General features: G+C 33.0%; 3 protein-coding genes across 3 annotated transcripts in view; 2 read left to right on the top strand and 1 right to left on the bottom strand.

The window, feature by feature from the left end:
- The window catches only part of LOC137631243 (rRNA methyltransferase 2, mitochondrial-like), a 49,332-nt gene extending 37,254 nt beyond the window's left edge, over positions 1-12,078 (bottom strand). Inside the window, exon 1 of the mRNA XM_068363027.1 lies at positions 11,940-12,078. The gene's annotated coding sequence lies outside the window, so the exon portion shown is untranslated. The remainder of the gene's footprint in view (positions 1-11,939) is intronic.
- Positions 9,368-12,845, top strand: LOC137631435 (protein Star-like). Its single transcript, XM_068363201.1, has 2 exons — positions 9,368-9,443; positions 11,952-12,845. Exons 1-2 carry the CDS (start codon positions 9,441-9,443, stop codon positions 12,843-12,845), a joined length of 897 nt encoding a protein of 298 aa, XP_068219302.1. The 5' UTR covers positions 9,368-9,440.
- Positions 12,846-22,170: 9,325 nt separating this feature from the next.
- LOC137631434 (protein Star-like) lies at positions 22,171-27,012 on the top strand. The gene is made up of 3 exons (XM_068363199.1): positions 22,171-22,220; positions 24,071-24,155; positions 26,108-27,012. Exons 1-3 carry the CDS (start codon positions 22,171-22,173, stop codon positions 26,999-27,001), a joined length of 1,029 nt encoding a protein of 342 aa, XP_068219300.1. The 3' UTR covers positions 27,002-27,012.
- The last annotated feature ends 337 nt before the right edge of the window (positions 27,013-27,349 follow it).

Below are 27,349 nucleotides of genomic sequence, written 5' to 3'. Positions count from 1 at the left end.
GAACAAGACAATGAACTAATTGTATAAAAGTAAACTAAGTTTCCGGATATGAAAAGGGTACGTAAAGATCGCGTCTAAACGCCATATTACATCACCGGTGTACACTTTGGGTACAGTGCAACCGTGGTTCTATAGTGAAAATCTTCATCACGGGTCCACAATATTTCGTTCATATCTCTTTCATAAAATGGTAACCATATTATTCTCTTTATTCGCAAAACAATTACGTAATTGGGCATATTTATTCAAAAATATGTTGCGAATTATATTAGCGGAAACTTCATACGATAAAATGACCTTTATATTGTAAACTTTGATCAATTAATTAGAGAAGCGAAGACGAAATCCATAGAAGAGAAACGAAGTCTTCTGAAACTACCGCTGGTGAGGAGGCTCTTGTACTACCTCTGCAGGTGTACCCTTGGTGGGAGGAGGACCTTCGACAAAGCCTGGGATGGCACCTATGGGGGTCCCCTGATCCCCCAGACTCGCTCCCAGACGCCAAGGAACATCGATTTCTCGCAATACCAAGGACGTTGCCTTGGCATTTTGGCTGCTAACTAGTCTTCCCTTATTCGTTCCTCATTAATCAATTATTATTAAATCTCGTTGCGCTTTTATCTATTCATCCATTGCAGAAAAAAATGGCGCATTAGTTCATGGCTTGGTAAATTGTCAATAGAAAATTATATTTAAAAAAAAAAAAAGAAGAAGCAATTCCTAGGAGGAGGATTAGTCGAACTAGTAAAAACGACCGAAGTTGAGGACGTCACAGAAATAGCAGTTGGGTTTACGTAAGGTACGATTGTATGGCCTTGCTCACGTTAAACCTTCGCATGCAAAAATATCTTTGATAGGTCGAGTTTCTCCAGAGCAAAGGGTACTATTGTTTACTTGAACTTGTGTAATCAGAAGCGAAGGAAAGGGAGACTTCGGTGTTATAACGTCGAGTCCGTTTAGAGTACGAAGGGTACAAAGGGTTGAGGCCGAGCCGAGTACGAACTTGCTCCTTTAGCCTGGACTCGTTGCTATGTTCGCTGCTCTCTCTCTCTCTCTCTCTCTCTCTCTCTCTCTCTCTCTCTCTCTCTCTCTCTCTCTCTCTCTCTCTGTGTGTGTGTGTTCTGGCTAAGAAAAATCAGACCAATGAAGTGTAGACCAACTGTCATCCGAGATGGTCCTAAAATAGTTTTCTTCCAGCATTACCAAAAAAAAAGTAACTGAAACAACTGAGTACTTGTACATAATATCATACAATCGCAGGGTAATATTAAACACAGGATACGCCTCCCCCCTCCCCCCTCCCATCGCTCGGGGGATAAAAATGCAGTTGGATCCTGGGGTCCTGTAGATAGCGGGTGCTCTACCCACGGTTTATATGTTGCTGTTGAAGGTGGACCAATGTTGTCAATGTGCAGATATTGATGCAGCTAGCAGGAGAAGGAGAGAGAGAGGATGTTGCAGTTTTCATACAATGCACCTGCCCGACTCGTAGGGGCGTTGCAAACGCACGTACGATTTTGGCGCCTGTTTTTATCGTGCGGTTAAAACTTTGCAAAATAGAGGGGAATACCAGACAACTTTTTTATATATTTTTGCGGAGTGGAAGTAAGATGGGATAATAGATTGTTATTTAATTACTTATGAAAAGAAATGTATTGTTCAATCACTCCACGTAGTACAGAATAAAATGGGACATCTGCTCTACAATAGTCACATATCAAATGCAATGATTGCATTGAATTCATTACATGCATGCGTTTGAACCGCGTATCCAGTCTCTCTGGGGCCTGGTAGGCCATTCAGCTGCAAGTGCAACTGGTGGATGCTGATGATGATGGTCATCATCATCATCTCCTACGTCTATTGACGCAAAGGGTCTCGGTTAGATTTCGCCAATCGTTTCTATCTCCATTCGTCATCTCCTACTTCGCGGTTCATAGTCCTCAGCCATGTAGGCCTGGGTCTTCCAACTCTTCTAGTAATGATCAGATGTACTAATTGTTATGATTATGGAGAATCATTTTATTGGTATATAAATATGTATAACAAATCTTTTCTGAAACCTACCCCAAAGAAACTTTTCATAAATATGAATAAAATTTATCTAGAAAACATCTTGTAAGAAATTTTTCATTTTAAATGAAAATCGTTATTTAAAAACATGTTTTAGAGGTTTCAAGGCCACTCATGAATGGCTGAGGCAAGGGACAGTGACATTGCCCTATTAAGCAGAACAATGCCATAGAGACTGATCATATATGAATAAGATCAACGCCCAAGCCCCTCTCCACCCAAGCTAGGACTAAGGAGGGTCAGGCAATGGCTGCTGAGGACTCAGCAGATAGACCTATAGGCTCCCCCAAACCCCCCATCCGTAGCTCACAAGGATGGTGAAGTTGCAGCGACCAAAGAAACTAACGAGTTTGAGCGGGACTCGAACCCCAGTCTAGCGTTTGCCGGTCAGGGACGGGTAAATGAGTCATGTTTTGGAACCGTTTATTGAACGAAAGTTTTTCAGTCATCTCTATCATGGAAGACTAGTTTTAATTATCTATTATTATTATTATCATTATTATTATTATTATCAGCAAAGCTACAACCCTAGTCGGAAAAGCAAGATGATTTAAAGCCCAAAGGCTCCAAACAGGGAAAAATAGCCCAGTGAGGAAAGGAAATAAGGAAATAAATAAACGACCAGAAAAAAAAATTAATAAAATATTTAAAAAAAACAGTAACAACATCAAAACAGATATGTCATATATAAACTATAAAAAAGACAAGGCAATCTGTTCAGCATAAAAACATTTAAACATTTGCTGCGAGTCTTTGAAGAAGAAAAAAAAAGAATTGAAAAAAATTTTAGTCTTTAACATTTGTAAGGGCGAACGAACGATTTTTAAGGGATACTAAGAAATGACTTCACCTAACTTTCCCAGAATAATAATAATAATAATAATAATAATAATAATAATAATAATAATAATAATAATAATAATAATAAGAACGCCTTGCCTTATCCTGTGGCCTGATTGGTAGCGTCTCTGCCTGGTGTGGGGGGTTCAAGTACCGCTCAGACTCGTTAGTGCCATTGGTGTCTGAAACCTTACCATCCTTGTGAGCTAAGGTTGGGGGGGGGGGGGGTTGTGGGAGCCTATAGGTCTATCTGCTGAGTCATCAGTAGCCACTGCCTGGCCCTCCCTGGTCCTAGCTTGGGTGGAGAGGAGGCTTGGGCGCTGTACATATAATATATGGCCAGTCTCTAGGGCATTGTCCTGCTTGCCAGAGCAATGTCACTGTCCCTTGCCTATGCCATTCATGAGCAACCTTTAAACCTTTAAACGGGCTCTTGGTTTCCTGGTTCCTAATTGCCCACTCCGCAAAATAAGTTTGCGGGCACTCTATCGCCTTATAGATTGGTGCAAAGCTTCTAAGCTTATTGCTATTATTATAATTAAGCTTATTTTACCTGTACCATAAATAAACTAATAATGAAATTCTCAAAATTTACATTTATCCCATTCTACCTTGAAATCGGATAGGATAATACTTTGCTATCATCAGTTTTTGGCAACCTATTGTGGTCAGTTTGGACTTTTTAAAAATTCTGCTAGGATTTTGCAATGTACCTATACTGATGTCTATAGTCAATTCTTTTTAGTGAGGCAGATTTGCACCGACTCGCTGGGGTGCCCTTTTATCTCGGAAAAGTTTCCTGATCGCTGATTGGTTGGACAAGATAATTCTAACCAATCAGATAGCATGAAATTTTTCCGAACTAAAGGGGCACCGCTGCGAGTAAGTGCAAATGCGCCTCATTAAACAAAATTGAGTATAGTTTCATTAACTTTCCAAATCTTGGGCATGATAATAAGTGGTCAGTAGTATCTTCACCTTTGCACAAGTCACACAAGTTATGGATGAAGAAGTTGATTCAGGTTCAGTTTCAGGGGGGTGAGGCATGGCCTTTGCAACGGCGCTTGCTCATTAGCTATTGAAAAATCTGACTGAACTCGCAAATTTGAGGATAAAAAAAATTTCACGTAATAGTGAGCCATAGCCAAAACTATGATATTAAAAGCGAGAAATTTATCAGCTATAAAAAGGAATGGATTGTATTTATGGAATTTGGAGTACATAGCTTAGCACTGGGGTTGGGGAGACCATTCAGTAACGAGGCGCAACTGAGGAAAATATCAATCTTTACTCTATGAAGTAAAAGTTAAGACAGTTTGGACATTATTATTATTATTATTATTATTATTATTATTATTTACTTACTTACTTACTTACTTACTTACTTACTTACTTACTTACTTACTTACTTACTTACTAAGCTACAACCTTAGTTGGAAAAGTACGATGCTATAAGCCCAGGGGCTCCAATAGGGAAAATAGCCCAGTGAGGAAAGGAAACAAGGAAAAACAAAATATCTTAAGGAGAGTAACAATATCAAAATAATATATCCTATATAAACTATAAAAACTATAGCAAAACAAGAGGAAGAGAAATAAGACAGAATAGTGTGCCCGAGTGTACTCTCAAGCAAGAGAACTCTAACCCAAGATAGTGGAAGACCATGGTACAGAGGTTATGGCACTACCCAAAACTAGAGAACAATGGTTTGATTTTGGAGTGTCCTTCTCTTAGAAAAGCTGCTTACCATAGCTAAAGGGTCTCTTCTACCCTTACCAAGAAGAAAGTAGCCACTGAAAAATTACAGTGCAGTAGTTAACCCTTTGGATGAAGAGGAATTGATTGGTAATGTCAGTGTTGTCAGGCGTATGAGGACAGATGAGAATTTGTAAGGAATACGCCAGACTATTCGGTGTATATGAAGACAAAGGGAAAATGAACCGTAACCAAAGACAAGGATCCAATGTAGTAATGTCTGGCCAGTCAAAGGACCCCATAACTCTCTGACGGTTGTATCTCAACGGGTGACTGGTGCCCTGGCCAACCCACTACCTGTTATCAATATTGTCATTATTATTACTATTATTATTATTATTGTTGTTGTTGTTGTTGTTGTTTCAACTTTCAAATAACTTCAATTACTTAGCATCAATTATATTTGGAAATAACAAATATAGTCTTTTTTTTTAATTAAATCTTTATGTCAAATGTTACCTTTAGCTATATCTGCCAAAGCAGGGTAAAGCCCCTATTAGCTTCTTACTGTATGAATGTACATAAGAATAAATAAAGTGTAAAGTGTAATATTATTATTACTAGCCAAGTTACAAGATGAAAGAAAGATGAAGGGAAAAGCTAAAGAAGAAAATTAAAAAGGGGATCAGCTGGTTGTCGGCTATGATTTGTGTACAGACGAAGAGGAAAACGAACAGTAACATATTAAGAGGAAAATCTGCCTAAATTTCGGACTAAAACCACATCCACGTAAGCGATGCTCCGCGTTCTAAACGCACGCACTACGGAGTAACGCCGGTGAGGAGACATACAGCTTCAGCTAAAATGAGGAAGCTTTGCAATCTCTGGTAAGGTTCGATCACGACGAGTTGTCCAAAGACTGTGCCTTGCGGTGTAATCGATTTATTGATTAAAGTGTTGTATATTACTTTAGTTTAGCGTAACTTATAATAAACTCTATTTTCTGATATTGTAGTGACGTTTTCAATACGTCATGCCAACGGCCGTTGGACCTCTGAATTTCAAAATAGTGTCTGTCGCTTTTCAAGTAGCCTACTCGTCTTTTAATAAACCTTTTTAACGAATACAAAACAAACCGAAGTCCTACATTCGTCCTTATAGAGAATAACTGGAAGAATTAAGACGTTTGAAGATATTTTAGAAAGAAGAAGACTTTTCATTTCCACCATCGATTCCAAATTTCTGTGGAAAATTCAGTTACGATTGCTCTGATGGGCTTGAAAATTGTTTAAAGAAAGGATACATTTTAAGTGAAGATTTTCTGTGAAAATGTATAATGCCTACGAGAAAGAATATGGCCAAATTTGTACACATCAATATTCCAATTATGATTATCACAAGGGCCCTAACGGGGAAAACAGCCCAGTGCGGAAAAGGAATGATATAATGAATAAACGAAATGAACTATATTTAGGAAATGAAATGTTAAGTGCGGAAAAGAAATGAAGTAATGAATAAACAAAATTAACTATAGGCCTACTTGGAAAATAATGAAATATTAAGAATAGAAATAATTATACAATACTCAAGTTAACCCAACCAACAGAAAATGCTTTGGACCAATTTTGAATTTCTGAAGTTATACAGATTGGAAAAACTTTTCCTCAATGATTTCTTGGAAATCCTGTCACCAACAACAAGACTTAATATTCTAATATACCAAATTTCCCAGAAAGCACAAACCCTAAAACGTTTTTTTTTTTTCGTTTTTTTTCTTTGGCTTCAAGACACTTTCAATGTCAGCATCTAATTATTGTCAACTTTAATACATTATTATTATTATTATTATTATTATTATTATTATTATTATTATTATTATTACTTACTTACTTACTAAGCTACAACCCTAGTTGGAAAAGCAAGATGCTATAAGCCCAGGGGCCCCAACAGGGAAAATAGCCCAGTGTGGAAAGGAAACAAGGGACAATTAAATATTCTAAGAACAGTAACAACATTAGAATGAATATCTCCTATATAAACTATAAAAACTTACAAAAGAAGAGGGAGAGAAACTAGATAGGACAGTGTGCCCGAGTGTACCCTCAATCAAGAGAACTCTAACCCAAGACAGTGGAAGACCATAGAACAGAGGTTATGGTACTACCCAAGACTAGAGAACAATGGTTTGATTTTGAAGTGTCCTCCTAGAAGAGCTGCTTACCATAGCTAAAGTCTCTTCTACCCTTACCAAGAGGAAAGTAGCCATTGAACAATAACATTGCCGTAGTTAACCCCTTGGGTGAAGAAGAATTGTTTGGTAATCTCAGTGTTATCAGGTGTATGCGGACAAAGTAGAATCTGTAAAGAATAGGCCAAGGGAAAGAACCGTAACCAGAGAAAAAGATCCAATGTAGTACTGTCTGGCCAGTCAAGGGACCCCATAAAACTTCAGTTGCTTGTATAACTTGGTTATTTTGTAAGGTTGCACTATGACTGTTTTTGGTTCGAAGTCACATAGCCTCTCCCGGCAATCAGATAAATGTGAAATGTTTTCATAAACATCATTATCATCTCCTCCTACGCCTATTGACGCAATGGGCCTCGGTTAGATTTCGCCAGTCGTCTCTATCTCAAGCTTTTAATTTAATGCTTTTCCATTCATCATCATCTACATGCTTTATAGTCCTCAGCCAAGTAGGCCTTTTTTCATAAACATATACTCGTAAATTGCTTCTAGTTTCCCCTTGAGCTTGCATTAAATTCTTGATAAATGCATATTTCTTGTTCTATGCAATACTTCGTGTTCGCATTTTTAAAGATTAAATCTAAATATTTATTTGAAATCTTTAGTACCTGCTTCACTTCAAGCTCTTGGAGCAAAACTGCCACATCACCTGTGGTGATTACGGACTAAACCTCATATAAGCAAGACTTGCAAAATACCAGGATGTTTGTTTGAAAATGACAAGCAAGATCTTCAAGCGAATAAGCTCTCTCTCTCTCTCTCTCTCTCTCTCTCTCTCTCTCTCTCTCTCTCTCTCTCTCTCTCTCTCTCTCTCTCTCAACCGGCTTTTGTCTATGTTCTGAGCATTACAAGTTATGTTGCTGCTACGGTCATCCTTCTTAACACTATTGGCTGATCAGGGCAAGATAACTTCATCTCTAAGCATTGTTATACTTAGCTCTTTTGTTTCATAGTTTATTGTTGTGGATCATTAATTTTGTAACCGTTTCTATAGCGACTAGCAAATATGTACATATAAAATGGCACAAGCATTCTTTGCAACAGTGGTGTGACAAGCACTGGGGGCGCAACTCGTCCTTGCAAGTCACGAGGTATTAAAAACGATTTAATGTCCTTTGCTTGTCTTATGAAGCGCAAAACATTCATTGCTTATTCATCTCATTTGAATTAGCTGAATACTCTCCGTCACTAGACCAATAAGTTAAACCTAGTTCGCTTGCTCGAGACTAGACCTATAAGTTAAACCCAGTTCTCTTGCTTGAGGGTACACTCGGTCATGCTATTCTATCCTGTGTCCCCTTTTCTCGTTTTATTGAAGTTTTTATAGTTTATATATGATATATCCAATTTAATGTTGTTTTTTAAATATTTTATTTTGATTGTTTATTACTTCTCTTGTAGTTTATTTTATTGTTTCGATCCTCTCTGAGCTATTTTTCCCTGTTGGAGCCCTAGGGCGTCTAGCATCCTGGTTTTCCCCCAAAAAAAGTTTTAGCTTAGTTTGTAACAACAACAACAACAACAACAACAACAACAATAATAATAATAGATTTGGAGAGTAATTTTAAAAAGGGATTCTTGAATTTTACTATACCTAAGTCATCCTATCTCTCCTCAGGTTGGATAATATCAAAAGCACGTTCGTTATTGCCATCTACAAGGTAATAGGTTGGCCAGGGCACCAGCCACCCGATGAGATACTACCACTAGAGAGTTATGGGGTCTTTTGACTGGCCAGACAGTACTACATTGGATCCTTCTCGATCCTTCTCTCTGGTTACGGTTCATTTTCCCTTTGCCTATACACTCGCACACCGAATAGTCTGGCCTATTCTTTACATATTCTCCTCTGTTCTCATACACCTGACAACACTGAGATTACCAAACAATTCTTCTTACTGCACTGTAATTGTTCAGTGGCCTCTGTCCTCTTTGTTAGGGTAGAAGAGACTCTTTAGCTATGGAAAGCAGCTCTTCTAGGAGAAGGTCACTCCAAAATCAAACCATTGTTCTCTAATCTTGGGTAGTGCCATAGACTCTGTACCATGGTCTTCCACCGTCTTGGGTTAGAGTTCTCTTGCTTGAGGGTACACTCAGGCACACTGTTTTATCTCATATCTTATTTCTCTTCCTCTTGTTTTGTTAAAGTATTTATAGTTTGTAAAGTGATATTTATTTTAATATTGTTGCTCTTCTTAAAATATTTTATTTTTCCTTGTTTCCTTTCCTAACTGAGCTACTTTCCCCGTTGGAGCCCCTGGGCTTATAGCATCCTACTTTTCCAACAAGGGTAGTGGCTTAGCAAGTAATACTAATAATAATAATAATAACAACAACAACAATAATAATAATAATAATAATAATAATAATAATAATAATAATAATAATAAGCATCCTACTTTTCCAACTAGGGTAGTGGCTTAGCAAATAATAATAATAATAATAATAATAATAATAATAATAATAATAATAATAATAATCTCCAAATATCTTATCTTTTACAGGAAGGGAATACAATCATCGAGTTGCCATTGCCTATCAACAGTGGGAGTAATATGTAGTGGTTTCATTGTGTACACGTGCGTGATGGTAAGATACTAGTAATGTCAAGTTTAATTTTCGAAATTTCTAGTGCAAATAAATTTTCTTAAAGGCAAGGGATGTTACAAAGCTGTTCAATCAAGCATATGTATGTTTGTATATATATATATATATATATATATATATATATATATATATATATATATATATATATATATATATACACATATACATATAAATATATATATAAATAAATATATATATACATATAAATATATATATAAGTATATATGTATAAATATATACACACACATATATATATATACAGTATATATATATACATATATAAATATAAATATATATACATATATATAAATATATAAATATATACATAATTATATGCATATATATATATATATATATATATATATACTGTATATATATATATATATATATCTATATATATAATTTGTGAAATGGAGTAATTACTCAAAAGTGTCCATAAAATAGACTATTAACAAATATATATATATTTATATATATATATATATATATATATATGTATATATATATATATATGTATATATATACATATATATATGTATATATGCATATATATATATATATATATATATATATATATATATGTACTGTATATATATATATATATATATATATATGTACTGTATATATATATATATATATATATATATATATATATATATATATATATGTATGTATATGTATATATATATATATATATATATATATATATATATATATATATACACAGTATATATATATATATATATATATATATATATATATATATATATATATATATATTTGTGAATTGTATATTTTATGGACATTTTAGTAATTACTCCATTTTTTATTTATTATACATTTTGAGTATATATCAAATGTACGCCGGCATCCCGAACTTCTGTTTGGTTGACTATGTTGACGATGTCAGTTCCAGGTCGTTTAGTGAGAAAACCAGACGAGTTTCTTTTTTATAAATCTATAGTTTTATTATAATTTTAACTTTTTTTCCATGTGGTGTATTGTTTTTAATTATGAAAAAGTAATAAGAGGAAAACAAGCGCTTTGCATAATTTGGCAGTATATGGAGAGTGTGGTTTTGTAAACAAATGCCATATATGTATATATATATATATATATATATATATATATATATATATATATATATATATATATATATATCAATATATATATATATATGTGTGTGTATTAATTACTTGCTTAGTCTGGGAATATTCCAATGAAGAGAGAGATTTGCGAAGACAAGAAAAAAAAATTTACTATTCACAATCTAACTTATCTTTTTCTCTTATAGTTTCATGTATGTGTCAAAATTATATAACCGATTTGATAATAGATTACGTATGCCATAATAATTAAATAACTGTGTTTGAAAAATAACTGATCTAACAATTTTTCTTCTGTCAAGGGGTTAAGTACTGCACTGTAATTGTTCAGTGGCTACTTTCCTCTTGATAAGGGTAGAATAGACTCTTTAGCTATGGTTAACAACTCTTCTAGGAGGAGGACACTCCGAAATCAAACTATTGTTCTCTAGTCTTGGGTAGTGCCATAACCTCTGTACCATGGTCTTCCATTATCTTGGGTTAGATTTCTCTTGCCTGTGGATTCACTCGGGCACACTATTCTATCTTATTTCTCTTCCTCTTGTTTTGTTAAAGTTTTTATAGTTTGTATAGGAGATATTTATTTTAATGTTGTTACTGTTCTTAGAATATTTTTTTCTTATTTCCTTTCCTCACTTGGCTGTTTTCCCTGTTGGAGCCCCTGGGCTTATAGCATCCTACTTTTCCAACTAAGGTTGCAGTTCAGCAAGTAACAATAATAATTATGATAATATGAATATTTCTTAGCCACTATCTAATAAGTTGCATTATTATTATCTTTTATGTTTTTAAGAAGTATTGTGATATTCATAAAAGTTAAGAAAATGTTCGAAAGATAATTTCAGTGTCACTTGATTATAAAATCTAAAAGTAATTATGATATTAGATTAGATTAGTAAGCAAGTCGTATTCTTAATACTAAATAGTAAGAAGGTTACTTTATTAATCTCATCATAGAATTGTCAAAATGATTTCAGTTGAAGATACGGTAGACAATTAATCATATCTGCTTACGGAATCCTTCTTGTAAAATTGTCTTAATTTCTTTTGATTTTTCTGCTGATACCATTTTTTGTATATTTTTACTTGTTAACTCATCTATTTATCTTTATTTACTTATGCTCAATAAAATTTAACATCCCACAAAATCAATTTTCCTTTTCGTATTTAGGTATCATAACCAGTCAAATGCTAACCTTTAAGCTAAAGTCTTTTGTGTAGGCCTACTACTATTACGAGATAATGTAGCTATTTTCATCTATTTCTTTACTATCTGAAACTTCATACTAGTAACGAAGGAGCAATTATCTAATCAAATACAATTAGTCTCCTATAGCTGAAACTACAAAACAGTCCATTGTAACTAACTTACCTTCATTTCCAGGTCTGGGTCGAGGAAGAAATCGCTCCAATAGAGATTTTGTACCGAATCCGAGGTCCGCTGAAAAGTGACGATCGTCGGTTGATTGATGTGGTAAAGAAACAATATATCCTTCCTCCTTCATTGCTGCCTTATAATTTAGCAAAACCTCAAGCCACGGATTACCATGAACATTCCAAAGGAGACACGTGGGGCCACATACATACATTCTTGAAAAAGGTTTTCTCCGACGAGCCTCCTGGATTTTTCGTTGAGGCTGGAGCTTTGGATGGGGAGTATTTATCCAACACACTTTGGTTGGAACAGTCCCAAGGGTGGACTGGATTGCTTGTCGAACCCGACGGAACCAACTTCCACCATTTGCAGAATAAACACAGAAAAGCGTGGCTATCCAACACGTGTCTCTCGAAAGATATTTTCCCGAAAGAAGTGGTCCACGTCAGTCGAACGCTAAGAGACGGCGATAGAAGCGTGGGTATTCCTTGGAATACCAGAGGAAGTTCGCACGAGTTTAATGTTGACGTGGTGCCAAACACTTCCCTGCTGGCTATGGTATCTGAAGAATCTTATTCCGTAACACAGTGTTTGCCACTTGACACTTTACTACTGGCACTTAACGTCTCCACGGTCGACTTTCTGTCACTCGACATCCAAGGACGCGAGAAAGATGTGTTGAGGACAGTTCCGTTTTCTAAGATTAATATAAGAGTCATTGTTGTCGAAATAGTCGAGGAGAACGTCGACCATGATTTCCTAGATTTTATGCAAAGAAGCGGTTATGTTTTGGTGAACGAGAATACTGTTCCTCGCTTACAAGACCAGTTTTACGTAAGAAAAGATGACGAACGTTTGGCGCAAAAACTTAAACACGTTGTTTTTAAGTGGCAACAGCTGTGAAACAAATAATTTACGTCAGTAAACAATAGCGTAGTAATGTAATACTGGCGCCAGTATTATAATAATGAAAATGTATATGAAGAGAATGTTGAAACAAGTCAATAAATCTAAATGGTTAAGAGAAATTAAAATGTTTACGATTTTGACTATCTTTACTCCAGAAATTTAATTTTTTTCTATTACAAAGCAGACGGAAAAAAAAAACTATGAAATTGGGTTTTATAGCGGTACGAAAAAGTATTACACTTTTTGTTTCCCAGGATAAACATTCACCATTTTTTTTTTTTTACGAGATTTTATAAAACTCGGGGCTTACTTCGATCAGATGAGATTGAGGAGCTCACTTGAAATAATCGAGTGGAAGGTCATTAATCAATACTCCGATTTTGAGCTTAGTTCGTAAAATACAGGTTCAAAAATGCCGCTAAAAGTACATAAGGTTTAAGGTTTAAGGTCGCTCATGAATGGCAGAGGCAAGGGACAGTGACATTGCCCTAGCAAGCAGGACAATGCCCTAGAGACTGACCATATATTATATGATCAGCGCCCAAGCCCCCTCTCCATCCAAGCTAGGACCAGGGAGGGCCAGGCAGTCGCTGCTGATGACTCAGCAGATAGACCTATAGGCTCCCCCAAACCCCCCAACCTTAGCTCACAAGGATGGTAAGGTTGCGGACACCAATGGCACTAACGAGACTGAGCGGGACTCGAACCCCCGACTTGCAAACACCATGCAGAGACGTTACCAATCAGGCCACAGCAACCTTAAGAAAACTATTTTCCCAAGATATGAAACCATCCAAAAATATCTTTTACTAGTCCATCTTCGCCTTGCATTTCATGGCAGCAGATCGAGTCCTGCCTCGGCCATTAAATCTAAGCTGTTTACAGGGGAGGTTACTGCTGTGGTTGGGCACAACGGTGTGTTGGTAGAGTGGGGCCTTACCCGACTGACGTTCTGGCGAGTGTCTCTCCAGATGAAATAGAACAGATATCAGACATGTTTAGCCTTTATATGATCGTAATTAAACAAATTTGATTTTTTTCATGAACGAAAATTTCTCCTTTGGTTAAGCTACTCGGCAAGAATGATTATATCTAGGTTTATTTATTTAGGCCTTTGATTATACCAATTCAGACGACCACAATTATTGATAACCCTTTTTATAGATTTGGTTTTGTAGAAAACACGTGAGGAAATTATTATTATTATTATTATTATTATTATTATTATTATTATTATTATTATTACTTGCTAAGCTACAACCCTAGTTGAAAAAAGCAATATGCTATAAGCCTAGGGACCCCAAACAGGGAAAATAGCCCAGTGAGTAAAGGAAACAAGGAAAAATAGAATATTTTAAGAACAACAGCAACACCAAAACAAATATCTCCTATATAAACTTTACAAACTTTAACAAAACAAGAGGAAGAGAAATAAGATAGATTAGTGTGCCTGAGTGTACCCTCAAGCAAGAGAACTCTAACCCAAGACAGTGGAAGACCATGGTACAGAGGCTATGACACTACCCAAAACTAGAGAACAATGGTTTGATTTTGGAGTGTCCTTCTCCTAGAAGAGGTGCTTACCATGACTAAAGAATCTCTTCTACCCTTACCAAGAAGAAAGTACCCACTGAACAATTTCAGTGCGGTAGTTAACCCCTTGGGTGAAGAATTGTTTGGTAATCTCAGTGTTGTCAGGTGTATGAGGAGAATCTGTTAAGAATATGCCATACTATTCGGTGTCTGTAGGCAAAGGGAAAGAACCGTAACCAGAGAGAAGGATCCAATGTAGTACTGTCTGGTCAGTCAAAGGACCCCATAACTCTCTAGCGGTAGTATCTCAACAGGTGGCTGGTGCCCTGGCCAACCTACTACCTATAAAGGTCTATTTATTTAGGCCTTTGAGTATACCAATTCAGACGAACACAATTACTGGTAACCCTTTGTTTCGATTTGGTTTTGTAGAAAACACGTGAGGAAATTAGCATTGGAATAGTTTTTGGGAGACATGCAATCAAGTTGAAGTTTGAACAGATATTGCACAATATTACCTAATTACAAAACTGGGGATATTATCACCAAAGACGGGAAACCTTTAGGTCATAACGAGTTGAACATGAAAAATATTAACTGGTGAATAGAGCACCAACAGTCATTGGCTGTCCAGATCTCTTTAGAAAATTATTTACTGAATTAATAGTCGTGGAAAAGTAGCAGATGTCAAGTGAGACTTTAAGTGCCAAATGTATTATAAACAGATGATGCAGATAATATAGTACAGACAATAACACACTCATTTACAGTTTACGTTATAGACTCAATAGTCGTGGAAAAGTAGCAGATGTCAAGTGGCAAATGCATTATAACCAGACGTTGCAGACAACTAAATAGCAAAGACAGCAAAAACTTGAAAATAATACCACTTTGGAAACTTGAAAATAATACCTCATTGGAAACTTGAAAATAATACCTCATTGAAAACTTGAAAATAATACCTCATTGAAAACTTGAAAAGAATACCCCATTGAAATTTGAAAATAATACCTCATTGAAAACTTGAAAATAATACCTCATTGAAAACTTGAAAATAATACCTCATTGAAAACTTGAAAAGAATACCCCATTGAAAACTTGAAAATAATACCTCATTGAAAACTTGATAATTATACCTCATTGAAAACTTGATAATTATACATCATTAGAAACTTGAAAATAATACCCCATTGAAAACTTGAAAAGAATACCCCATTGAAATTTGAAAATAATACCTCATTGAAAACTTGAAAAGAATACCCCATTGAAATTTGAAAATAATACCTCATTGAAAACTTGAAAATAATACCTCATTGAAAACTTGAAAATAATACCTCATTGAAAACTTGATAATTATACCTCATTGAAAACTTGATAATTATACCTCACTAGAAACTTGAAAATAATACCCCATTGAAAACTTGAAAAGAATACCCCATTGAAATTTGAAAATAATACCTCATTGAAAACTTGAAAATAATACCCCATTGAAAACTTGAAAATAATACCTCATTGAAAACTTGAAAATAATACCTCATTGAAAACTTGAAAATAATACCTCATTGAAAACTTGATAATTATACCTCATTAGAAACTTGAAAATAATACCCCATTGAAAACTTGAAAAGAATACCCCATTGAAATTTGAAAATAATACCTCATTGAAAACTTGAAAATAATACCCCATTGAAAACTTGAAAATAATACCTCATTGAAAACTTGAAAATAATACCTCATTGAAAACTTGATAATTATACCTCATTGAAAACTTGATAATTATACCTCATTAGAAACTTGAAAATAATACCCCATTGAAAACTTGAAAAGAATACCCCATTGAAATTTGAAAATAATACCTCATTGAAAACTTGAAAATAATACCCCATTGAAAACTTGAAAATAATACCTCATTGAAAACTTGAAAATAATACCTCATTGAAAACTTGAAAATAATACCCCATTGAAAACTTGAAAATAATACCCCATTGAAAACTTGAAAATAATACCTCATTGAAAACTTGAAAATAATACCTCATTGAAAACTTGATAATTATACCTCATTAGAAACTTGAAAATAATACCCCATTGAAAACTTGAAAAGAATACCCCATTGAAATTTGAAAATAATACCTCATTGAAAACTTGAAAATAATACCCCATTGAAAACTTGAAAATAATACCTCATTGAAAACTTGAAAATAATACCTCATTGAAAACTTGATAATTATACCTCATTGAAAACTTGATAATTATACATCATTAGAAACTTGAAAATAATACCCCATTGAAAACTTGAAAAGAATACCCCATTGAAATTTGAAAATAATACCTCATTGAAAACTTGAAAATAATACCTCATTGAAAACTTGAAAATAATACCTCATTGAAAACTTGAAAATAATACCTCATTGAAAACTTGATAATTATACCTCATTAGAAACTTGAAAATAATACCCCATTGAAAACTTGAAAAGAATACCCCATTGAAATTTGAAAATAATACCTCATTGAAAACTTGAAAATAATACCCCATTGAAAACTTGAAAATAATACCTCATTGAAAACTTGAAAATAATACCTCATTGAAAACTTGAAAATAATACCTCATTGAAAACTTGATAATTATACCTCATTAGAAACTTGAAAATAATACCCCATTGAAAACTTGAAAAGAATACCCCATTGAAATTTGAAAATAATACCTCATTGAAAACTTGAAAATAATACCCCATTGAAAACTTGAAAATAATACCTCATTGAAAACTTGAAAATAATACCTCATTGAAAACTTGATAATTATACCTCATTGAAAACTTGATAATTATACCTCATTAGAAACTTGAAAATAATACCCCATTGAAAACTTGAAAAGAATACCCCATTGAAATTTGAAAATAATACCTCATTGAAAACTTGAAAATAATACCCCATTGAAAACTTGAAAATAATACCTCATTGAAAACTTGAAAATAATACCTCATTGAAAACTTGATAATTATACCTCATTGAAAACTTGATAATTATACCTCATTAGAAACTTGAAAATAATACCCCATTGAAAACTTGAAAAGAATACCCCATTGAAATTTGAAAATAATACCTCATTGAAAACTTGAAAATAATACCCCATTGAAAACTTGAAAATAATACCTCATTGAAAACTTGAAAATAATACCTCATTGAAAACTTGATAATTATACCTCATTGAAAACTTGAAAATAATACCTCATTAGAAACTTGAAAATAATACCCCATTGAAAACTTGATAATTATACCTCATTAGAAACTTGAAAATAATACCCCATTGAAAACTTGAAAAGAATACCCCATTGAAATTTGAAAATAATACCTCATTGAAAACTTGAAAATAATACCTCATTGAAAACTTGATAATTATACCTCATTAGAAACTTGAAAATAATACCCCATTGAAAACTTGAAAAGAATACCCCATTGAAATTTGAAAATAATACCTCATTGAAAACTTGAAAATAATACCCCATTGAAAACTTGAAAATAATACCTCATTGAAAACTTGAAAATAATACCTCATTGAAAACTTGAAAATAATACCTCATTGAAAACTTGATAATTATACCTCATTAGAAACTTGAAAATAATACCCCATTGAAAACTTGAAAAGAATACCCCATTGAAATTTGAAAATAATACCTCATTGAAAACTTGAAAATAATACCCCATTGAAAACTTGAAAATAATACCTCATTGAAAACTTGAAAATAATACCTCATTGAAAACTTGATAATTATACCTCATTGAAAACTTGAAAATAATACCTCATTGAAAACTTGAAAATAATACCTCATTGAAAACTTGAAAATAATACCTCATTGAAAACTTGATAATTATACCTCATTGAAAACTTGATAATTATACCTCATTAGAAACTTGAAAATAATACCCCATTGAAAACTTGAAAAGAATACCCCATTGAAATTTGAAAATAATACCTCATTGAAAACTTGAAAATAATACCCCATTGAAAACTTGAAAATAATACCTCATTGAAAACTTGAAAATAATACCTCATTGAAAACTTGATAATTATACCTCATTGAAAACTTGAAAATAATACCTCATTAGAAACTTGAAAATAATACCCCATTGAAAACTTGAAAATAATACCTCATTGAAAACTTGAAAATAATACCTCATTAGAAACTTGAAAATAATACCCCATTGAAAACTTGAAAATAATACCTCATTGAAAACTTGAAAATAATACCTCATTGAAAACTTGATAATTATACCTCATTGAAAACTTGAAAATAATACCTCATTAGAAACTTGAAAATAATACCCCATTGAAAACTTGAAAATAATACCCCATTGAAAACTTGAAAATAATACCTCATTGAAAACTTGAAAATAATACCTCATTAGAAATTGGAAAATAATACCCCATTGAAAACTTGAAAATAATACCCCATTGAAAACTTGAAAATAATACCTCATTGAAAACTTGAAAATAATACCTCATTAGAAACTTGAAAATAATACCTCATTGAAATTTGAAAATAATACCTCATTGAAAACTTGAAAATAATACCTCATTGAAAACTTGAAAATAATACCTCAGTAAAAACTTGAAAATAATATCTCATTGAAAACTTGAAAATGATACCTCATTGAAAACTTGAAAATAATACCTCATTGAAAACTTGAAAATAATACCTCATTAGAAACTTGAAAATAATACCTCATTATAAACTTGAAACTAATACCTCATTGAAATTCTGAACATGACAGATCATATATCATCTACAATGAAGATAAGACACTTAAGAAATGTAACCTTTTAAATAAAATGATTGAAAATAGATGGGTTTAAAATCATGTTTATTGAGTTTCTCAAAAAGTTCCGTTATTCATGTAATCAGAAGAATAACATTCTGTACTTATATCTATATTGCTCAGAAAATATTCACTGAAGATTATTATTATTATTATTATTATTATTACTACTAGCTAAGCTGCAACCCTAGTTGGAAAAGCAGGATACTATAAGCCCAAGGGCCCCAACATGGAAAATATCCCAGCGAGGAAAGGAAATAAGGAAAAATGAAATATTCTAAGAACAGTACCAGCATTAAAATAAATAATTCCTATATAAACTATAAAAATTTAAACAAAACAATAGGAAGAGAAATAACATAGAATAGTGTGCCCGAGTGTACCCTCAAGCAAGAGAACTCTAACCCAAGACAGTGGAAGATCATAGTACAGAGGCTATGGCACTACCCAAGATTCAGTCAGTAAATAAAATATTTTTTAAATTTGTAACCACACTTATCTATACGGAGCTACACTTTAACTTTATAGCAAAAAAATTAATCGAAATTAATGTGTTAACCTACAATATGATAGAAAATGAAATAAAACTGAATAAGTGACTTCTAAAAAAAAAGATAAATATCCGTTGGAGCAAATTTGAATATATAAATTATTGGGACTAAGATGCAATAAAGATATTCATAAGAAATATATATATTAAGACACTCAAATTTTTCAGTATGATGCCCAAAAAACTGAAAAAACGTGGTTATTTAAGAATATATATATATATATATATATATATATATATATATATATATATATATATATTAAACATACTCCATATATATACATATTATTCTTATCATTTGCTAAGCTACAACCCTAGTTGAAAAAGAAGGAAGCTATAAGCCCAAGGGCTCCAGCAGGGAAAATAGCCCCGTGAGGAAAGAAAATAAAAATAAAATCTATTGAGCTTTCGAAGTGACCATCTCCCTTCCTCTTCAAAAAAAAAAAAAACGGTTACAAATTTAAAAAATAAAAAAATAATTTTTCATACATTGTGGGTTATTCTATTTACCATAAATACACGGGCAATTGTGTAATTTAATATATATATATATATATATATATATATATATATATATATAGATATATATATTTATATATACATACATTTATATATATTTATATGAATATATATATATATATATATATATATATATATATATATATATGTATATATATATAGATTTACATATATACACATATATATATATATTTATATAAATATATATATATATATATATATATATATACATTTATATATGAATATATATATATATATATGCAGATATATATATATATATATATATATATATATATATATATATGCATATATATATATATATATATATATATATATATACATATATATATGCATATATATATATTCATATATAATTACATATATATCTATATCTATATATATATATATATATATATATATATATATATATATATATATACTGTATATATATATATATATATATATATATATATATATATATATATATATATATATATATATATATATATATATATATATATATAGCCAGACACTTCCTCTTCATTATATAAGGAAGATTATTAATGCCAATAACAAAATCTCACCGTCAATGCATCCTCTTGCTTGAGGGTACAATCAGGTGCACTATTCACTCTTCATTGTTTGAATATAACAGTTCTATTTCATTGTTACTAATCTTGATATATTTTATATTGTTATTCAATACATCATATAGCATATATATTATATCTATTTCCTAATTTCCTCTCCTTACTGGGCTATTTTCGTTTTTGGAGCTCTAGGGCTTCTAGCATACTACTTTTCTAACTAAGGTTGTGGCTTAGTAAATAAGTAAGTAAGTAATAATAATAATAATGATAATAATAATAATAATAATAATAATAATTCTTGTATAGGACGTAATACTGAAAGCGACAAAATAATTATTCTAACGTTTTTCCCTTATGACGTTTAAAGCTGCGAAATTCATATCAAGGAAATAACTTGCGGTTTTTCAACAGAGGGAGTCGTCCGCAAGAAAGACAAGCAGCCTTTTCCTCTTCAGTTTAATTTCAAGATGAAGAAGATGAGCATTCTCCGGTACGTTTCGATATCAACTAAATTTAGTTTCGTTAAGATCACGTTAAACAGCGTAATTACCTGATTTATCAGAATGATGTAACAGATACTTCCGGCACCAGCGGTCTTAGTGTCCACAGCTGGAAAAAAATCTTATTTACAGTTTACGTTACAGAATGATTGATTGATTGATTAATTGAAGTGTTAGAAAAAGATAGATGCCAAGTGAGATTTTTAGTGTGAAATGTAATATTTACGATTCTGGAAGCTGGCAGATGTAAACACAATATTAAAGTTTTGTAAGAAAACCTAGCATTAATAACTAAGATAAAACTTAGACTTATGAAGCATAAACGACTTATCTAGAAAACGAAATAACAGCTGAGCTGATTAAATGCTTGCTTGATTGATTTTTAGATTGCCAAGCAAAAAGCAAGACACAGGCTCTTGCACGAAGGCAGCCCGTAGTGATTAAATACATGCTTGTAAATATACCAAATGAATTCACTGTCCACTATGAGAAAAGACGAGTCACAACAGAAGTGATCCAAGAAGGAAGGTAGAAAAGTACGCGTAGGAGGTTGGGAAGGAACTTTAATTAAGATGATACAAAGTTTGAAGAAGATGTATAGCAACATCGAATGAAAACGTGAAAAAAGAAAAAAATTTACAGCTAATGAGGAGAACTGTTTGCATATGTAAAAAAGAAGACGACCTGAAGCGGAGAGAAATATCATAAAGACGGTTAGCACAGGTGAAAGATGGCATGGTCATGTGAAAAGAATATAGAATCTTAAACTACTTTAGAAGGAGAGGAGGTAGAACTAGAATCAGTTGGATAAGATGAAGTTGAAAGAAAATGTCTTAGAATCCATGAAAACGCAAGAACGTGAGTAAAATAGTGGTTGGGTGGACTATTGGGAACGTTCCTGCCAGGTGATTGCCACACTGGCGTTCGAGTCCCATTCAAACAAACTCGTTAGTTTCTTGTAGTGTCTGCAACCTCACCTTCCTTGTGAGCTAAGGGTGGGGGGTTCTTTGGGGGAGCATATAGGTCTACTAGCTGAGTCATCAACAGCCATTGCCTGACCCTCCCTGGTCCTAGCTTTGATGGAGAGGTGGCTCGGGTGCTAATCATATGCATATATGGTCAGTCTCTAGGGCATTGTCCTGCTTGATAGGGGCAATGTCACTGTCCCTAGCCTTTGCCATTCATGAGTGGCCTTTAAACCAGGCACAGTGAGTAAGTTACAGGGGGTTCTATGCACAGCTGGCGAGCCTCATGTTTAAATGCATGAAGCAGCTATTGATACGGAAGTTTTCTGTACTGGGGGCTCATCCACTTTATGTTTGATATACAACAACACTTTTCTCACTGGGCTATCTTCCCTTTTGGAGCCCTCGGGCTTATAGCATCCTGCTTTTTCAACTAGGGTTGTAGCTTAGCAAGTAATAATAATAATAATAATAATAATAATAATAATAATAATAATAATAATAATAATAATAATAATAACAAATGTAGCCGTTTCTAGTCCACTACCGGACAAAGGCCTCACACATGTCCTTAAACATGTCTGGGGTTTGGCCATTTCATCACCACGCTGGCCATTTCGGGTTGGTGATGGTGGGAGACTATTGTCTGATCGCTCACAGTAAACCAACCTAGTATGGGTGGCCCTGACTAGTACAGCTTTGTTGATCATGGTGATACGCAAACCCTTTCACCACGTTAAAATATCCCCACTCGGTTGTGTGTTCCAAACAGAGAGAGAGAGAGAGAGAGAGAGAGAGAGAGAGAGAGAGAGAGAGAGAGAGAGAGAGAGAGAGAAGTTGCTTCCCCTACAGCAAGCAAGACCAGATTCCAAAGCAGACCAAAACAGCCACGTCATTTTTAGTTTCCAACGTCATCATTTTCTGATCATACCTTAAACTAACCTCATCCTCTCTTATCCTATCCCAGCAGAGCTCTTTAATAATTCTAATTCTTCTTTCTACTTTAAGGGCTGTTTTCCTATTCTTATTACACTGCTGAACCTTATTCACTACAGGATCTAAAATATTAGTTTGTCATATACATTACTGGGTATTTTGCGTATCACACTAAGTTTTAATCGTAAAACAATTGTAAAAGAAAGGGTAGATATACATATCAATATTTCAATATTAAAAACAGATTAATTCATACAAATATTTATTTATCATTCTATGATTATGAAGATTCAGTGTTATGAAGCGTTATGTGGTGGATAACGGGGGAGGGTAGGCTGTGGCTGAGTCAATATAAAAAGCATAAGGTGTAATTTTGACACGGTTTATCTATATTCTTTTATGATTTTAAAAGAAAAACTATTAGAAAAATAGGAATTATGATAATAATAATAATAATGATATTGATAATAATGATAATAATAATAATAATAACAATAATAATAATAATAACAATAATAATAACATCTCTTAAGATTTTAAAAGAAAAAAGCTATTAGAAAAATAGGAGTCATGACAATAATAATAATGAGAGTAATGACAACAATAATAATAATAATAATTGACTCTGGGCTGCGGCACCCTAGCAGTACCAGCCGAACTCGGTTGAGTCCCTTGTCAGGCTGGGAAGAACGTAGAGAGGAAAGGTCCCCCTTTTTTTTTTTATTTGTTTGATGTCGGCTACCCCCCAAAATTTGGGGGAAGTGCCTTGGTATATGTATGTATGTATAACTATCTTATCTTTTTTCTACAGGAAAGTTATACAACTGTTACAGAGTTATTGTTTACCAACAGTAGCAGTTGTTTGTGGCAGTTTTGTGGTTTTTATTTGCACAAGGGTAAGTTATAAGAATCAGCCTATTTAAATTGTACTTTACATTTCTATCTTGGGTTAGAGTTCTCTTGCTTGAGGGTACACTCGGGCACACTGTTCTATTCCATTTCTTTTTCCTTTTGTTTTGTTAAAGTTTTTATAATTTGTATAGGAGATATTTATCTTAATGTTACGCTTCTTGAAATATTTTATTTTTCCTTGTCCCTTTTCCTCATCGGGCTATTTTCCCTGTTGGAGCCCCTGGGCTTATAGCATCCTGCTTTTCCAAGTAGAGCTGTAGCTTGGCAAGTAATAATAATAATAATAATAATAATAATAATAATAATAATAATAATAATAATAATAATAATAATAATAATGGAATTTTAAACGGCCACTGTGGAACTTATTGAAATCCAATGTATTCAGTCATCTATTGCACCGAATGTTTTTACGTTGAACAGGCTGACACAAGTCTTTCTTTATAGTTTACATATGAAAGATCTATTTCAATATCGTTTCTGTTCTTACTATTTTATATCAAACATCAATGAATTATTTCATAGTTTTTTATTTCTTTATTTCCTTAACTCACTGGGGTATTTTTTCGCTTTTGGAACACTCGAGCTTATAGCATCCTGCTTTTCTAACTAGGGCTGTAACTTAGAAAATAATAATAATAATAATAATAATAATAATAATAATAATAATAATAATAATAATAATAATAATAATAATAATAATAATAATAATAATAATAATTCTTTCAATTTCTCTACGTAACCAAAAAAGATGAGTTTGCAAAAGCGTTAAATTACCATGAATAATTTCCAATTATTTTTTCTCTTATTTTGAGATAATATTAATGATCTAAATAATCATTATAATGATTGTGATTGTTATTATCATTATTATTATTATTATTATTATTATTATTATTATTATTATTATTATTATTATTATTATTATTATTGTTGTTGTTGTTGTTGTTATTATTACTAGCCAAGCTACAACCCTAATTGGAAAAGCAAGATGCTATAAGCCTAAGGGCTCCAACAGGGAAAAATAGCCCAGTAAGGAAAGGAAAAAAAAAGGAAATAAATAAACGATATAAAAAAATTAACAACAGACTATTTCAAAAGCAGTAACAACATCAAAACAGATATGTCATATATAAACTATAAAAAAGACATGTCAGCCTGTTCAACATAAAAAACATTTGCTGCAAGCTTGAACTTTTGAAGTTCTTTTGATTAGAAAAATCATTCCACAACTTAGTCACAGCTGGAATAAAACTTTCAGAATACTGATTAGGATTGAGCCACATGATGGAGAAGGCATGACTATTAGAAATAAAAATCATTATTATTATATAGAATGAAGAGTAATGGGATGAGAACACTACCATGAGGAACGTTAGATATCACATTTCTATAGCCACTATGGTAACGAGCAAAATCTACTCTTTGCAATATAGTGACATATAATTATAACCCATTGCAGCTTAAGCCCAACAGGTAAAATTTCGTGCAAGTTCTAGTCAACTGTGTGTATTTATAGTCTATATCTGGGTTGGCATGACGTAATGTATGTCTTATAATTAGAATAATCATATATTTTGTAAAGATAATTTGTTCTATATTATTGCGTTTCCTATGAATATTGCCGCTATGATACTAAGTTGGTCTATAAAACTGGTAAATTCAAGTAGATATACTTTTCATAAGGGCTTGCATTTCAATATCTGGGAAACTTATCACCATTCATAAATTAATCAAAGCCTCGCGAACTTTAGTCTTCCAATTAGATATAAAATAGCCATTGTGGCTACAAAAAGAAAAACTTTAATTAGAAACAGCATTCATTGTGATATTTTTTTTTTGATATCTCAAAATTAATATTGGTAAACATTGGACGTTTTTAAACGAGATTACTAGTGTGTCGAAATTTTTCGTCTAAACATACCTTCATTTCCAGGTTTTGGTTGAGAAAGAAAACGCTTCAGAGGAGATCCTGTATCGAATCCGAGGTCCGCTGAAAAGTGACGATCGTCGGCTGATTGATGTCGTAAAGAAAAGATTCCTCATTCCTCCTTCACTGCTGCCCTACAATCTAACAGCGCCGCATGACCCAGAATACCACACATATTCGAAGGGAGACTCATGGAATGCCATACACGCTTTCGTGGAAACACTTTTCTCCGACGAGCCTCCTGGATTTTTCGTTGAGGCTGGAGCTTTGGATGGGGAGTATTTATCTAACACACTTTGGCTGGAACAGTCCCAAGGGTGGACTGGATTACTTGTCGAACCCGACGGAAGTAACTTCCACCATTTGCGGAATAAGCACAGAAAAGCGTGGCTCTCCAACACGTGTCTCTCCAAAGATATTTTCCCGAAAGAGGTAGTACACGTCAGTCGAACGCTAAGAAACGGCGACACTAGTGTGGGTATTTTCTGGAATAATCGAGGAAGTGCACACGAGCTGGATGTCGAGGTATTGCCTAAAACTAGCATGTTATCTTTGGTAGCTAACGAAGCCTACTCCGTGACACAGTGTTTTCCACTTGACACTTTACTACTGGCACTTAACATCTCCACAGTCGACTTTCTGTCACTCGACATCCAAGGACGCGAGAAAGATGTGCTAAGGACAGTGCTGTTGTCTAATATTAAAATAAGAGTCATTGTTGTCGAAATAGTCGAGGAGAACATCGACCATAATTTCGTAGATTTGATGTCAAGAGCCGGTTATGTTTTGGTGAACAGGGATGCCCTTTCTCTTTTGATAGATCACGTCTATGTGCGAAAAGATGAAACGATTCTGCATGAAAAGCTTAGACGTGTGGCCTTCTCATTCAAGATGGGCTAATCGGAGGTTAGGTTAGGATAGGTTTGGTTAGCAAGAAAAGATGAATGACATGCATTTTCATTTGTTTATGTATTTGTATTTTATAACTGATAGATACAAGTGATGACAAAATTTTTCTTTGATATAAATAACAGATTCAATTGAAGACAAAATGTTTGGTAACCAATATTATGAAAAATGTTAAATTGAAAAACTGATATTAATGCATAAAATGCTGACAGTGTATGTGTACGATTTATATTGGAAACGTAAACAAAAAATCAGTCAGTTTGAAATATAATTTTGATTATATAACAAATAGAGAAAACTTGTCACCGTTATGGAGAACTTACACCGCAATAAATAAAA

Source organism: Palaemon carinicauda, chromosome 39 (genome assembly GCF_036898095.1).
Source record: "Palaemon carinicauda isolate YSFRI2023 chromosome 39, ASM3689809v2, whole genome shotgun sequence".
Lineage (NCBI taxonomy): Eukaryota > Metazoa > Arthropoda > Malacostraca > Decapoda > Palaemonidae > Palaemon > Palaemon carinicauda.
Note: the sequence above shows the minus strand (reverse complement) of the source record. Positions and strands in the feature narration are given on the sequence as shown.